This window comes from Lutjanus erythropterus, chromosome 16 (genome assembly GCF_056507025.1).
Source record: "Lutjanus erythropterus isolate fLutEry1 chromosome 16, fLutEry1.hap2, whole genome shotgun sequence".
Classification (NCBI taxonomy): domain Eukaryota; kingdom Metazoa; phylum Chordata; class Actinopteri; order Lutjaniformes; family Lutjanidae; genus Lutjanus; species Lutjanus erythropterus.
The window spans coordinates 24,192,668-24,208,561 of NC_139332.1; the positions used below are offsets into that span (position 1 = coordinate 24,192,668).

Genomic DNA, 15,894 nt, shown 5'->3' on the forward strand with positions numbered 1-15,894 from the left:
TCACCTCTGGCAAAGATGTTTGTCCTCCACAATGAAATGAAAACAAAAAGGATGATGGATCGGTCGCCTTCCACTTATCGATTCATTTGTCTGTCAATCAAGTGCAATACGTTGGATTACATTGATTGAATTACAGTAACTTGTTAAATAAAATCTTAGTGTTGAAATCAGCTTTTTCAAAAATAATCAAGCAGGACAAGAGGTGCTGCAGGCTACAATTACAGGTAAAAATATGGGGACATATGTCCCTAATGGGCCATGATTGAGACTGTTCATGGCAGGGCAGCTGCTTTGTTGTGCACAAATAAGTATGAGCATGTTTGTGAGTAAAAGAGCGATCCAAAGTATTATAACCCCAATTCTAAAAAAGTTGGGACATTGTGTTAAACAAAAACAGAATACAATGATTTGCAAATCATTTTTGAACTGTATTCAATTGAATACAGTACAAAGAGAAGATATTTAATGTTCAAACGAATGACCTTTATTGTTTTTCATAAATATACACTCATTCTGAATTTCATGCCTACAGCATGTTTCAATAAAGTTCGGACAGAGGCAACAAAAGACTGGGAAAAATGTGGAATGCACTTTGGAAAACTACTTTCTGCAAATGCAAGTTAAAAGTCTACAATGCAAAGCAAAAGCCAACAACATCCAGAAAGACTGCCCACGTCCCTGAGGCCGGAGATAATCTGAGACTGACTGATGCAAAGTGTTAAAGTGTGCTGTGGCCTGACAAGTCCACATTTTAGTCCATTATTTTCAGAAATCACGGATGTCCTCTGGGCTAAAGAGGAAAAGGACAATCCAGATTGTTAGCAGAGCTAACTTCGAAAGCCGGCATCCCAGCTTTGGGGGTCGGGGTTGTAATTTGATTCCTATCATGACTGTGTATGAGTTAAAATGCTCATAGCGATGAGGCTTTTATCAAAAAGAAACAATTAACTCGTCCTCATTGAGGAGGACAAGATATTTGGATGGATTTGAAGTGTGTGTCTGAGCGTGTGCGTGTGCATGTGTGCGTGCACGAGAGAGGATAAGGATGCTAGATGAAGCATGTAACAGTATTTGTCATGTCTTCATGGGAGGTCCATTCCTCTCCACGCTCAGATAAACCGCTCTCTGACTGCCTTTTGTAGACAAATGGATCATTTCACACACAAGGATCTCTCCAGAATATTTACTCTATTTACAAAAGCAAAAAAGATTAGAAATCCAATTAAAAAAGCACAGCGAGCTAATAAAGCCTGTCCACCAAAGCATATCAGCTTTTGTCTCAAAATGTAGTTTTGCCACTATCGCACAATTTTTCGGGGTAATATCCAAAAGCTTATAGTGAAAATGCAGCAGCTCAATCTCTCTGTCAGTCACCCTGTGGCACTGCAACAATATCTCTCTTATATGAATGAAACTTTAACCCCAAACAGACGATTTTTTGCTGGCACCGGCACAGTAGCTGCAGTTGTACTCTGAAAGGGCAGCGGAGAACAGAGAGACAGAGAGGCAGGAGGGACAGAGGGAGACAAAAACAGGGAGACATGAGAGGGAGACGTATAGAAAGAAGTGGAGAGGGACGAAAAGACAGAGAGGGGAGAGAAAGAGCTGTGAGAGCAGCTCAAGGACGACTGTAGCCCCATCTCAAATTCTGCCTCGCCAGTCAAATCCATGAGACCGACATAATGTTCCCCTTCGGAATCCACGAAGCGTTTTTCATGTCAAGCGGGGAGATGGGTATCACACAGTGCACCGATTCACCTCCATCCGATGAGGGCAGATAGTTATGGTTCAATTCTAAGAGGCCCAGCAAGCGTCTATTCAAAGCCGAAGCCAGGGAGAACTGGCCGGGGTGCAACGGAGAGGAATTCAATAATTCACCTCCAGTATGTAAGGGCCAATGCACTCCAGCAAATACACACTTGAAGCACATACAGTTCTCGCACAGTGAGGAAGAAGGGGGGGGGGAGAGGATGGATAAGTCATGGGGAAAGACAGCAATGCTGCGCTTGGCTGGCACTGCAGCTACACCGGCACTGTCTGGCAGTGTGAAGTGAATTTGAGAGTCTGTGTGTGTGATTGATGATCTGTACGTAAGTGAGATTTACCATCAGGAGTGTTTTTCTGCCCTAAAACAGTATGTCTGGGTTGAACCAACAAAGATTAATTTCATCCAAGATTAGTTCTAATCAGAGTTTAGCAAAACTAAGTTTAAAATGAGTAAATCTGTACCACTGAAAACTAATCTCTGTTTAGTAAATCCAGGTTCAGTGATGTAAACCAAAATTAAATGTGATGCGTTTAATCAATATGGAGATAATTGCCTAATCAAATTTAAAATGAAAAAATAAATAAATAAAAATAGTAAGTATAAAAGAGAGGGAAAAAAATATAAACTTTCAGCTGCTCTGTATTTCTTAACAATATATTAGTCTATATTCTTTGCTAGCTAGCTAAAAAGTTAACATCAGTAGTCATAGTTTGCTTACACTGTTTGCTAGCTAGCTAAAAAGTTGGTTAGCCTAGTTAGCCTATTCATTAAAGAGAGAATTATTTTGCTCATTTCATCTCAAAAAGGCAGCTATTTTAAAGGTTAGACCTCCTAAAGTGCAAGTTTAAAGTTAATACTGGATCACAGTTTGGTGCAAACAAATTAAATTTAATCTTTCTTAACTTTAAACTATTTTAAAGTTTGGTGCAAAATAAATTCAAATAAAATCATCCTTTTTTTTTTAATCAGGTTTAAAAATGAATCCTTGTTGGTGCAACCCAGCCTTTATGTGTGTGAGCTACATGTAAGTGTCTGTCATCTGGGGCCTTTACTTCTTCACTTTTCTCCCCCCTCCACTGTACAAGGTCTGCTGACTTGTGTTCAGCACTGACCAAAGAACAGAGCACCAAAGGCAAGCGCGGTCATGCTGTTCTGACATCCCATGCCTAACTGCCAAACAGAGCACCGCATTAGAGGATCTGAGAGACAGTATGAAAGACGAAGAGGAAGGGAAGACAGACGATAAACAGAGCAAAAAAGGAAGACGAACAATGTCTGGAAGAACACGCTGCAGCCTCATTTAGCCGTCCACCTCAAAAAACACTGTCACTTTCTATCAAGTTCCACGTTGCCGAGCGCATCTCACCCGTTAATTGGGGATAAACAAATTTTGAAAACCGTTCTCTCCTCACTCTCTCTGTCTTACGGCTAACAAAGTGCCTGCTCCTCTGCGGGATGAAGTCCAGTTTCGTATGGATGGACTTGTCAAACTTAATCTAGTCAGATAAAAACAAACACCTTTGCCGAAGCGGTTCATGCTGCAATGCTCTCTGTTTACTGTGCAACAAGCAAACTCTCGGTCAAGTTTGTTCTCAGCTTCAACTTCAGTTTAATTGACTGCCGTTCTATAGATCATCTGTTATTTTTAAAGAGTTTCTCCCAGTTACACAATGTGAAGTCCTACTGTAGCTGGAGGCCGAGTTTGGACCTGAAAAAAATTTCTTAATCTAAATACTGGAGAGAAAATTTCTCAGGCTGCGTCTGCAACAATCTCTATTTACCACACAGAGCACTACACTTATTGTCTGCCATTTTATTTGAGTGTGAAAATGTATTCGACAATGGAACGAAAGAGTTGTTCATGGCACGTTACATCTAACCTTTTCTCTGATGTGTGATCAAGCAAATAGTCAATCCTGACATTGTTTCCCTTGTTAAAGCATTACCTCTATATTAGATACAATTGTGGTTGTTTAGTTATGGTATATTCCTGATTTTTTAATTTTATTTTTTGGCATTCTAATAAGAGAGGTTCAACATTTCATGGCAATCTCTACTGGTAAACTTCTCAGAGGTGGACGTGAATGTGCTGGTGCATCCGTCCAATTCAAAATTTACCACAAGGAACTTTTATTTGATTGATTTTGGAGGCCCTGTGGACAAAAGTGGCACAGTTTCCAGCGCAATAACCACAAAAATTACTGTCAAAAATAAAATTATCTGAATAAAAATCTCCTCCTCCTACTTTTTACCTGGCTAACGTACTTCTCACTTGAACTTTGCCTTGGGAAGTGTAAACACAGGCTTGTTTCATTTCATTTCGCTGAAAATCCAACCCGGTGGCAGGCAATAAGAATAACTACACAGAAATAGTCAGTCTTCTTGTGGATGGGCTTGTTTTCTTATGTAGGTCATAACTGAGGCACCAGTATTAAATTCAGACTGTAACCAGTTAAAAACTCCTTGTAGTACAAAAGCTTCAACAGATACACTTAAAGTATCATACATAGGTAACAGTGCTCATTATGCAGAATGGTCCATTTTAGAATAACTTTATTATATTATTGGATTTGAATTATTGATGCACTGATGTATACATCAAGTTAATGACTCCGCTGGTAAAGACAGAGATAATTTAAGCTACTTTAAATATGGTTGAATTTGAATTTTTACCCTTATTAATCTGAATCTGTATAATAAACTGCAGTAAAAACTTAAACTTAAACTGGAGTAAAAAGTACAATACTTTCCACTGCATTGTAGTGGAGTAGAAGTATTAAGTAACAGCAAATGGAAATACTCAAGTACAAGTATACGTTAAAATTGCGCTTAAGTGCAGTACTTTCACAGGAAGTTCTGCAGCAGTTCTACCTACAATGGTGCCGTGCTGTTAAATATTAAATCTGCATTATTAATTTTCTGTTTCTGCTCACTGTTTGACTCTTTTTACTGGTAATCATGAGCCATGTTATGAAAGACAATGTAACTAATTTGAAATGTAGTTTATTTTTGCGCATCTAGTTTTTCTTGTTACTGTATCAATACATTTTTATGACACACACACACAAGGAAATCTTTTCTGTTCTGTTGTATTCTACACAGTCTGACTGGCTAGCTGTGACCTCTTCCCCTTCCACGCTTGGCCGCCTCCATATTGCCCGGACACCAGGAGCGCCATTGCACAACGCTCCATTGGTTTAACACGCGACACGTGGTGGGAGCCGCCAAACTGCAGCACAATCAATTGGTTTTTAATGCTTTGAGTGGGCCCCTGAGCTCCTGCAGCTAGCATGCTTGGCTAATTTGATGTGATTCACTGAGCTTGTGGCAGACTGTGTGTGTGTAAGGGGTGGTCTGCCGTATATGTAGCTGGTGGCGGATATGAGCGTGGGTCATAAAGGGAGACAGATTGGTAGCGATACACTGACAGTCGTGACAGCTGGGGTTAGCACCTAGCAGCCGTTTGGTGACGGTGAGCCACTGGAACACAATGGGGATCGGGGGGCCATAGGGACGGATATGGCCACATGGCTACTGCTGGCACGAAGGCATGATGAGAAGTACACCATAGAACAATGTGGCTACTGGCTACTGCCAAAGGCTCCAAGAGGCCCCATGACATACGGCTGGAAGATGGACAGCCGTCAGGCAGCCATGTGGACAGGTTGGGAATAACCAGTATGGACTGCACATATGGCACCACACTGCATATGCACTACAATGCACACAAACATGCATCAGACAAATATGAGCATGATGAGGCTGTGTATGTTCTGTCTAGATGCTGACAGACAAAACATAACAACATGTGACTAAAGAGTCTGACAAATTGCCAGAAGACGAATAAAATGGTATGCATGCTTAAATACGCACATGCATCGATGTAGTCTGGATGCACAGACACAGATATACCTATGTGCACGTGTAGGCAGCAGTGTTAATTTTATCAGCAAAAATTCTGACGATAAGTTTTCTTTGATATATTTCATGACTATATTATGATGATGATTTGCTGTAAATGAAAAAAATCTTTACAAAAAAAATTGTGACAAAGAAAAGAAAAAAAGAAAGAGTCAAGATGACCTGTGGATATTTTTCTTATATCGAAGACTGAATGTGTTGCTCCCAATCATGACTGAGCACCTTGTGGACTAAAGATGTGCGGAAACCACAACCAATTTGAAAAAAACATCTGCAACACACCGTCTTGCCAAAGCATCTGTCACTTATGTAAGGTGATTGATTTGATGACATATGCGATTCCCTTTTAGGACTAAATTTAATGTTAGTATAATATTGGCTCAAAATTCTGTGTGGATTCAGGAAGCGTTGTCATGCTCACAGTAAAACATCTAACTCCTTCCAAAAGATAATTTATGATTTCTTAAGACTCATAAACAGATAATGACGGGGCAAGACCCATCAGAGTCCTGCATCAACCTGTAGGGGTTTATTTTGCAAAATGACCGGCTCACTGTACATTATCCTTGAAATAATATGAAAGAATGTGTTCTCTAGATCTATATATAACTGAAGACATAGTTCAGGGTCTACTTTACCTTTATCCAAATCCACTGACTAAATCTTCACAAAAACAAAACAAAAACAAAATATTAAAATGTAACTGAGTGATGTGATTAAAATAAAGCGTAAAATTCTTGTATAAACTAACACTGGTACATAGAGGCAGAAGCAGTCACATACACACCTGCACACAAACAGACAGCAGTGCACATGCTGAGCAGTTACACCATTAGATTTCTCATTCTTGTCATTCACCTTGTAATACCGTCTACCACCCGTGACATCTTCACTCTCACAACAGGCAGACTCAGCGGCAGCAGCAAGAATAGTTAGCTTGTTAGCGAGCTAGCTTTAATCCTGTGTGAAACTGAGTGTCATCAGGAAAGTGCAGCTCTGACTGCGAAGGTAGCGAGCTGCAGCAGGGAGGGGAAGGCTGGCTGAGTTAAGATACTCGTAGGAAAGGCAGGAGGTCGCCGTGGCTGAAAGGCAAACCAAGTGGCTTGGAGGGCAGCTGCAGCTGGGTGTGGTGTGTGTGTGTGTGTGTGTATGTGTGTGTGTGTGTGTGTGTGTGTGTGTCTGCATGGCTGGTGGCCTGCTGCGACCAGATTACATGTTCACTGTCCCACAGCGGGAGTGGAAGTGAGATGGGTAGGACTGAGTGGTAAATGGCCACGGCGGGGAGCCGCGCGGCTGGTTGAGCACTCCTCCAGTGAGGGAGTGCCGGACCATCAGCTGGAGAGTCCAGCGTTTCCCAATTTGTTCGGTCGTGGCAACTCACAAACAGTTGTCTTTTTGACTCAGGCTAACAATGCTACTGACACTTTCATGGGTTGCTGGAGGCAAACATCATTTTTCAAAGAAAGTAGCAACACAAACAGCTCATAGTTAATCAAATTTTTATGGGGCCTATTGACATTTGCACCAGATGGAAATTTGCCTTCTTGGTTAATTTAAATTTTATAATTTAACTGTTAATCAATGTACTTTGTATCTTAAAATGTAACAACAACAAAACTGACTAAATGCTAAAAGAAACACAACTAAGTCATGTAAGAAAGTGCACAAAGTATTCAATTTTTCAGGGATAATGATTCATAAACACAGGTTAAAAAATACATATCCGTAATAAATATTCAATTTTTTCCCCATACTATCATACGGATTTCAGATTGATATTTTTAAAACTATAGAGTGTGTATTTCACTGTAACTTGCAAGATATTTCCCAAACATTTTAGGTAATAGATCCTGATAGGAAAGTGTTACCTGTTCCTGCATGCATTTTCATTTACCCATCAGTACAGAAAAGTGAACTGTGACACTAAAGAACAAATAATGCAGCTTTATAACATGGCTTTGTTAAGTACTCAACTCTCATTTCTGCATTATAGCTTTCTGAGGTCTGTTATTTTGTATAACAGACTGTTGCTATGGACACAGTTCTTATCATAGACCCTGGAGGAGCAATAAAACCATTCCAAGTCCATAAAGAAATCATTTAAAAATCAAAATGTTACGTCCAATTATTGATCTTTTTGGTATGAAATGTTGTAATAACCAGGATAATGTACTGTGAGCAGGTCAGTATTGTGACAGATTTTATTTCAAGACCAGTCAAAACAACAACTGCGGGGGTATCACTAAATTTTCTGTGCATTGTCTGATTTTTTTTTGTTAATTTTATTACCATGATGTTGAAAGTAAAACTTCCTGCTTTACATGCAACCAATTACTTGACTCACTAACAATTTCATATTGTTGTTACTGTTATTGGCTGTCACTCCTCCCTGCTCCTCTTCACATAAACTGCAAGGGACCACATCATACTTTCACTGGTACTTATTAAGAAAGCATAAATAAAGGTAAGCTAAGTGTAAGCGATATTTATATGTTTAATATGTACTGCATCATTGTGTACTTCATAGCAGTACAACACACTTTTACAATAATATGCTTTACTGTATGAAATATTCAAGTACACTGTATTTTACTGCAGGGCACTGTACTGTGAGACTTTAACTAAAATGTTTATTTAGTTAATTTGTGTCTGTGGTACAGTGAAACAGTTTCATCATTGTAAAGCATCGAACACATGTGCCCTTGACTGTTTTAGAGAGATGAAGAGCAACGTACACTGAAAATGCTTCGGGGGCAACAAAAAGCCTCAAGCACACATAAAAGCCTCTGGCAGAATGATTTAAAAACCTCCAAGCAACAGAACGAGAACGCTCATGTTGCTAGGATCAATTAAAGCTCAACCTTACAACAATTTACTAAACTACTAATGCTTTTTGTTGCTGCAACATAAGGGAGGCAGATCTGGGATGTGTTCCAAACAATACAGTTGGTGCGTTACAGAAAATATTGAGCCAAAAAGTGAATATAAATGCTCCATCCATCAAATGTCAGCAGAAAAAGTAAAACGTGATGCCAGTGAAAGAAATATTAAAAAACTCATTAGTACAGATATTCTTTGCAGACTGTGTGACCTAAAAAAAACAAAAAAGTTGGATTCCTAGAAAACTAATGTTCTGTACTTTTCAACCAGGATGACTGAATACCATTGGATGCAATGTGACGACGTCAGCTGTACTGTGGCAGGCAGCCTGTGTGTTGTGGGTGAACTAAATGTAATTAATATTAATTTTTCCCTGTCTGCTGTCTGGGCTTGTAACCCAGAGCAACCGTCTACAGCCTGTCTGTATTGTGCTGTGGTCTGGTAAATGATTCCTGGCACATCCAATGCCTTTAAAACTCTCGACCAAAAAAATAAAACTAAATGTGTTTGTATACTTAAGAAAGATGGAAACGTGGTTATCAGAATGGGGTAATATTCTTTTATAGAGACGCATATAGACAAAAGTGGTGTAATCATTTGGCTATCAGACGGTTTCATGCAATTTGGTTGCTTGAACATTTGACTGGCAACAGAGGAGGAATGCAGTTTAAATGTTTTTCCAGACAGAATATTTTTCTGATCGGTCGTATTGCTCTAAAAATAAAAAAAACCCCTCCATGTTGTAAACTATTTCCAGCTCAAACGTGAAATAAACTTAATTTAACGAGTTCCTCCTAAAACCTTTCAACAACTCTGGCTAAACACTGCACAGAAAAGGTTTTTAAATAAGGGTGGTCCCCGGTTAGGGGTCAGGGTCAGCCACTACAGGTGAATGGTAGAGTACTTACTGTAGGTTGCATAACATATTGTTGATGAGGCATCCATGACGTACTCTGGACCTACGGAGAAACACATAAAATGTAAAACGATGGTGACAATATGAATTTTCCTCTTCCTCTCAGTCAGATCCAAGTAGCATCCCACATAAAGCAATAAACTCTGCTCAAATATTCACAATATGTTCAAATACTCTCGAGTCGGGAGGTTTAAAAATGATTGCATTGGTTTTAACGCACCAAAATGGCTGAACTTTACACAGATTAAGTTGTGCCAACGAATTGCAAAAAGAATCTGAAAGTCTGGAGGCAGCAAATCTCCCTCCTGCCTTCTCATTATTGCCAACAGTGTGACTTGTGCACAGAGCCCATAAATTAGGTTCCTTCTCTATAATGATAATAATATTAACGCCAGTGCTGTTGCAAGAGGGGTGAAACATTGTGAAAATTCGAGGGACAGACAGCTTATTATCTAAAAAGAAAAAAAACAAAAGGAATTTGAGCGTGGTGGACCGATCTGTTCTGTTTCCTGGGCTCAAAATTCTGAGTTTTGCCAAGCTTTTACCAGGGGAAAACATATACAGACATGCATATTTACAAATGTGGATGAGAAAGTTAAAGAGACGGTGAAACAGTGACAGAGACAATGATCAAGAGACTGGGGAAAATGTAGGAACAAACAGAGCCTTTAGATGTGCTGGAGAGAGGAATTAGACAGCTTGTAGCAGACAAACACGCAGGCTGGCCACTGATCCTGGTAAAATGATTAGATTAAACAAAGACAAACATGGAATAATCTGCTATAAGAGCAATCAATCCTCTGAGCCAACCCAAACGCGTGATTTGGATCCGCACCTAAACAAGCTCGATATTCCATAACATGAAGCCAAGTCTGTTTGTTTATACATGGCAGTATTTGTTCTCCCCAGCTGAACGGGACAGCAGATAGACACAGAGAAGGCTTATCTTTAATCACTCGTCTTCAGCATTTTCTGACTAAGATTCTGCACGGCCATCATGTGATTTGTCTAACGGAGAGCAGAGCTGTAGTCTTGAGAATCTAGTCAAACTTTGGGCCTCTTTACACTTTGGGACTTGGGCTGTTCTAGACAAAGACTGAGAATTGTGAAATGTTTTGAAATCTTTGATTCTGGTTTTGATTATAAGGAGCCTGATTTAGAGCTTTGGTGACTGAAGATGAGACAGAATTTTCCACTATGTGACTACTGCATAACACACATTTGCAAACCAGCAAATCAGAGTACAACATGAAATGACGCAGAATATACTTGAGAGCTATAGTGTATGCTAAAGTTAAAATTACAGAACTGGGAATTCAGAGATGCACAAAATTGAATTTTCTGCTATCTTCTAAGCTGTAAAATTGTCACTGCCGTAACCTCTGCCTCCCCCCAATGCCAGAATCCAGTTGGATGTGTGTTGTGCAGGTCAGCATGGGTTCAACGTTCAATTTAGTTTAACGTGTTGACTCCAACACTGTCGCGTACCAGACGCACAATGCTTGTGAATACACCGGTAGAGACACGGTTCTCTGCTCTGCATCACTTTAAGTACAGCTTTAGAGAAGCCGTGTCAGGCTGCACAGAGCAGATGGAGCTGGGCAGGAAGTCAGGCACAGGAACAGCTGAGAGCATCTGGTCAGTTTTCAAAATAAAAACCCTGTGCAGACTCCCAATCATAAAAAAACAGACAATTTAAGTATCATATTCTTATCCATGGCAGAAGAACAAAAGAAAAAATGACTTCAGAAAAATCTGAACAAGTCAACAAAATTGAGCAGTCCACTTCTGAAATGCTCCTGGTTTGGTATGAAGCCTTGTGCAGGATGGAACAAAACTGCGTCACAGATGCAACATCACAGAGCAGTGCCCTTTGGAATCAAAATGTAACTTTAGCTGCACAACTTTTTTTTATAAAGATTTTTTTTCTGGGCTTTTTACAAAGACAGGAAAGGGAGGAGAGTGAGCGGATACGCGCAGCAAAGTGCCCAGGTTGGAATCAAAATCTTTGGCCGCTGCAGAGGACTGATAACCTCAGTACATGGGGTGTACACTCCACCAGCTGAGCTACTGGGGCACCCTTGGCCACATAATTTGACTGGAAAATATGCAGTGTGTGCCACTGCAGCTCACACTGCCTGAGACAGGGCAGCCTCTCTCTGCGATGGAAATTATGTCCTTGCTTTGTTCAGTGTTGAACTTGCAGTTCTGGTGTGAAAGCCCTGTGAGTCATGTATTGAACCTGTAAGATTGTTGTTATCACACAGTCAATAGGTGCCTTCAAGGTTCCTCCTTTAATAATGATATTTTGAGACTTGATTTTGACTGAACTCCCTTAAGGCCCGACTTGAGGCCCGAAGTTTTGACCTGTTAAAATTCCAAAACAATAAAATAACACACAGTTGACCACAGGCAAATCAGTTATAGCGATCTAATAAAGTGCTATCAAGTCGGCTTTGAATGGAAATCTCTAAAATACAGCATTTGGCATTCAGAAACCCATTAAACTGACTTGGATTTTCCCCAAAGGACCTGAAACAGCTCTCACACAGTGGATCTGCGTGTTTTACATTATAACGGTTAGTAAATTGTTATTCTAAAGCTACAGTATGTTCAGTGTGAATAAACGGTTTAATGTGCATGACCTAAGTATTTCCCTACCTCTGGCTGAACTTCACAGCTTGTGTTACCACTTAAAACAGCCTGTCAGCCAATAGGCCAAAAAGATGGTCAGTCAGTCATTCAGCTGCACGGTCAGCCAGTTGGCCGCACGTCCAACCAGCCACATGTAGAGCCAAACAGCCAGCCAGTTAGCTGGTTAGTAAGCCAGCCAGTCACACATCCAGCCAGCCACATATTTAGTCAGCCCGTGAGCCAGTCTGCAGAGCCAGTGATGTAAACCAGGCCACGGCTGGCTGGCGGCGCTAGCCGAGATCTCGGTAGTGATCTGGCCTGGACCGGCTCCTGTCATGTGGATCATCAAAGCTGTTTTTCCAGGAAACAAAGCCAATCATTGTTGAAGCACACGGGAGCCAGGCTCAGAAGTACACCAGAACACTGCTGTTGGCATGGGTCATTTGCAGATTTGATAAACCAATGCCATCAAACTAGTGGCTCAAGAAATATTCACTTAACATAAACATAAAAGACGGAATGACATATGCAGTCATTTCTATACAGCTTGAGATTTTCATTACAAAGGCGATAGTTTCTATTATAAAAGGAAGTGATTTCCTTTTGTCTGGCATATATGGCTGCCTGGCTTGTCTTCTCTTTTTCTTTTTCCTCTGTCTCTTTGTACTTGAACAGAAGATGAAGGACTCACCTTCCTGCCGTGACTGGCTGAAGGGCAATATTACAGGAAGCGGTGGCAGAGCTGCCCGATATTGAAACTGTGAGGATTAATATTCCTCAAAAGCCTGGCCATTGTTTTTGATAAATCAATTTGGGAAGCCTTCCGAGAGCGGATTAGAGACGTGCCCTGGCCCACTTTTCTCCCTCCTCCTCTTTCCTCTACCCCTCCACCGCAGGTACTGGACTAGAGTTTTAATCAAGCGTGCCTCAAAGACGGGCACAGCAACCTTCAGCAACACCCCACCCCTTCCACCCCCCACCTGAGCCGTCGCCATCACTGCCACCCCTACGATCCTTCCTCCTCTCCCTAGTTGTCTTTCTCTCCATCTGTCGCTTCTATTTTCCCATCTATCCTTCATCTCCTTTCTCTCGCTCGCTATCCTCCTCAGTCTGTCTCTGCATACCAAAACAGAGTCGATGTTAAACGATAGTGTCTGAGCGCGAGGGCACGGTGGCAGCGCCTCTTGATGTTTGGATTCGGCAAAGGGTGCTGCGTGAAATGCGCGGTGACGGGAAGCGGTTAGCGCTCTTGACATCTCACACAGCCAATTTTCACGTTACTGTTCTGTTCTGTTTCATTACTCCACAGATCACAGCCGTGAGGAATGTGGAAATTCACTTTGGAAGAGGAAGCGATTGTAGAGAAGTTAGTAAAAATAAGAAAAAAAGAAGCCTTCACTGCATTAGCAGCTGAGGGAGCACAAAAGAGGTCAGGAAACTGGGAGGGAGGAGAGTGTTTGTTTTTCCTAGACACTTTCATTCTTGATGGGTGATTTAATTTTTTTCTACTCTGTCAGCCTTTTTTTAATCCCTTTTTTTTGTTGCTTGTTTTCTGATGCCTGTTGTGTTTGCCGCCTACGAAACAGATGTCATCGAGCACAGCTGGAGTGGCGAAGAAACGATGAGAGAGGAAGAGAGAGCCTCACGCTGTTCTGCACCCGCCCCCTCTCTTCAATCTCCCCTACACAAAGCAAACCCTCCTATTACACATACACAGACAGCAATCTACCCATAATGCAGTGCATTATGGCCCACCTGATATGTGGAAACGGGGGAAGCAGCGATGAAGGGCGTGATGGAGGTCTGTGCAATCATGCGGTTGGTGGCGATGCTGTAAGGCGAGGAGTAGAACCTGAGAAGGGACAGAGGGAAGAAAGAGGGGAAGGAGGACGGAGGAGAGAGGTGGAAAGAAGATAAAGAGCAGAATTAATTTGTCAAATCCATATTAATAATATAAAACAATGTGAATATGAAATGAAACCTTAATACAAACATTAGGTGTTAAATGACTGATATTTGTCTCTATAAAAGGTTCCTCTGTCTTTATAAGAGAGAAAAACACACTTTCCAACTCGAACACACACACACACACACACACAATTTATCCTGTAGCTTGTTCAGAGCAAACACTTGGCCATATATTGTATTTCGAACACCACATAAAAGTTTCATGAAGTGGCTTATAGCGTTCTCAATTGAAAAGTCGGGTTTTATCACATCAAATTGAGCTTTGTCATCGTATAAAGTAGGAGGTTGTCTGTATTTTTTTTCTTTTCTATGTGGATTCTAGTATTAAGGCAACACTGTACCGTACTGGCTGGCCAGCTTAAGTGGTGCGCTTGTATGCTGAGGTTGGAGAAAACTCAATGCATTTCAAAAAGCTAAGGTCTGACAGGAGCTGCAGAGAAGCGAGGTGGTCGGCCACGCTGCTTTATCTCATTGCTGAAGGTTTATAGCAACAGAATGTCGCTGTGGTCCCCTGGGAAGCTAAGTGGAACGTCCAATAGTCTCTGTCTCCTGGACTGAAGATCATATTACTGGCTGAAGATACAAGACAAGTTATGTACTGGGTTTGACGACCCCTCGTTCTATGTAAGACACAGCTTCAGCCTTTCTTGTTGTGTATTACATTATGTTTTAACCCTAATTTTCTGTTTGGAGCACAAAAAAAACTATTATTATTACAACTACTTAATATTGTTTTACACATTCTATAAAACTGTATAAAAAATAGTTTTGGAAGTTTGCTATATAAATGTTTTTACATCTATTTTGGGGACTTAAACATGAGTATGAGTACTATTTAGTATAACATGCATAGATTTCTTTTGGGCAAACAAAAGAAATATATATTTACTCATGTATAGCCCTTATAAAATATCAAATACTTACACTTGTAATAAAAATGCTTTATGGTCATTTTTATAGTTTGTCACTTTCATCAAATAATCAAGCTTAGCTTGTAGCAAAAGGGAAGCGTAACCACTTCAGTCATTTTCTAAATGTTGGGTTTTAATGAGGCCAGAGGAAAAGACAAAATATATTTGAAGAAAAAACAGAGCAATTTTGCAGTTATAATTATCATGTTTACACACACAACAGTGGCTGTCTGTGAAGAAGGCAGAGTAATGTCAACAAAACACAAGGGATATAAAACAACTCTGCAGCAATACTGTTCATTTTTTTCTCATGAGCTGCTGGAATAACTTAGTGTTTTATGTCTTTTTAGGTAGGATTTCATATTTACATTTTTCTCTTTGTTGGTCTCCTATGAAAGAGTGCAGTTAAATATATTCAAATACCAATGCAAACTAGAAAATGGAAATTCAGTCCCACAATGGCATATATATGCATTATATGGGTAATTTGCAATATATTAAATTCACTGTGGGCACACATGCAGGCAGAGACATGGGGTTGAGTGCACAGTCAGGCAGACCGCAGACAAAGGCGAGGACCTTTGCATGCTGAACCCAGGCACTGTAGACTGGTTCTACAGACTTGGACTGTCACCTCTGTCTTGTTCGGAGGAATGCTTTTACTGTTTTGTGTACTTTTGTGCACTGGACAGCCATTTGGAGAACCCAGCGTGTCCCATCAGAACCTGATTGGTGATTTGTTATCGAACACGGTGTTCAAGCCTGAAGAATTTCTCATGTACAAAAGGGGAGGTCGGGGGCATGGAATCAAAGCCTTCATCGTAGAGGTGGCTGCTCTGAGCTGTGGTAAAAAGGTTTTGGATGCCTGTCATGGTGGAAGCCGCAGAACTTCCTGG

At 40.7% G+C, this 15,894-nt stretch overlaps 1 protein-coding gene across 6 annotated transcripts in view; it reads right to left on the reverse strand.

The window, feature by feature from the left end:
- The window catches only part of LOC146313145 (RNA-binding motif, single-stranded-interacting protein 3), a 400,986-nt gene that overhangs the window by 26,574 nt on the left and 358,518 nt on the right, over positions 1-15,894 (reverse strand). For all 6 annotated transcript variants that reach the window (XM_084738573.1, XM_084738576.1, XM_084738570.1 and 3 more), the window contains 2 exons: positions 13,875-13,971; positions 9,478-9,528 (listed from right to left, as the gene is read on the reverse strand). In XM_084738573.1, the coding sequence (XP_084594699.1) occupies positions 9,478-9,528; positions 13,875-13,971 (148 nt within the window). The remainder of the gene's footprint in view (positions 1-9,477; positions 9,529-13,874; positions 13,972-15,894) is intronic.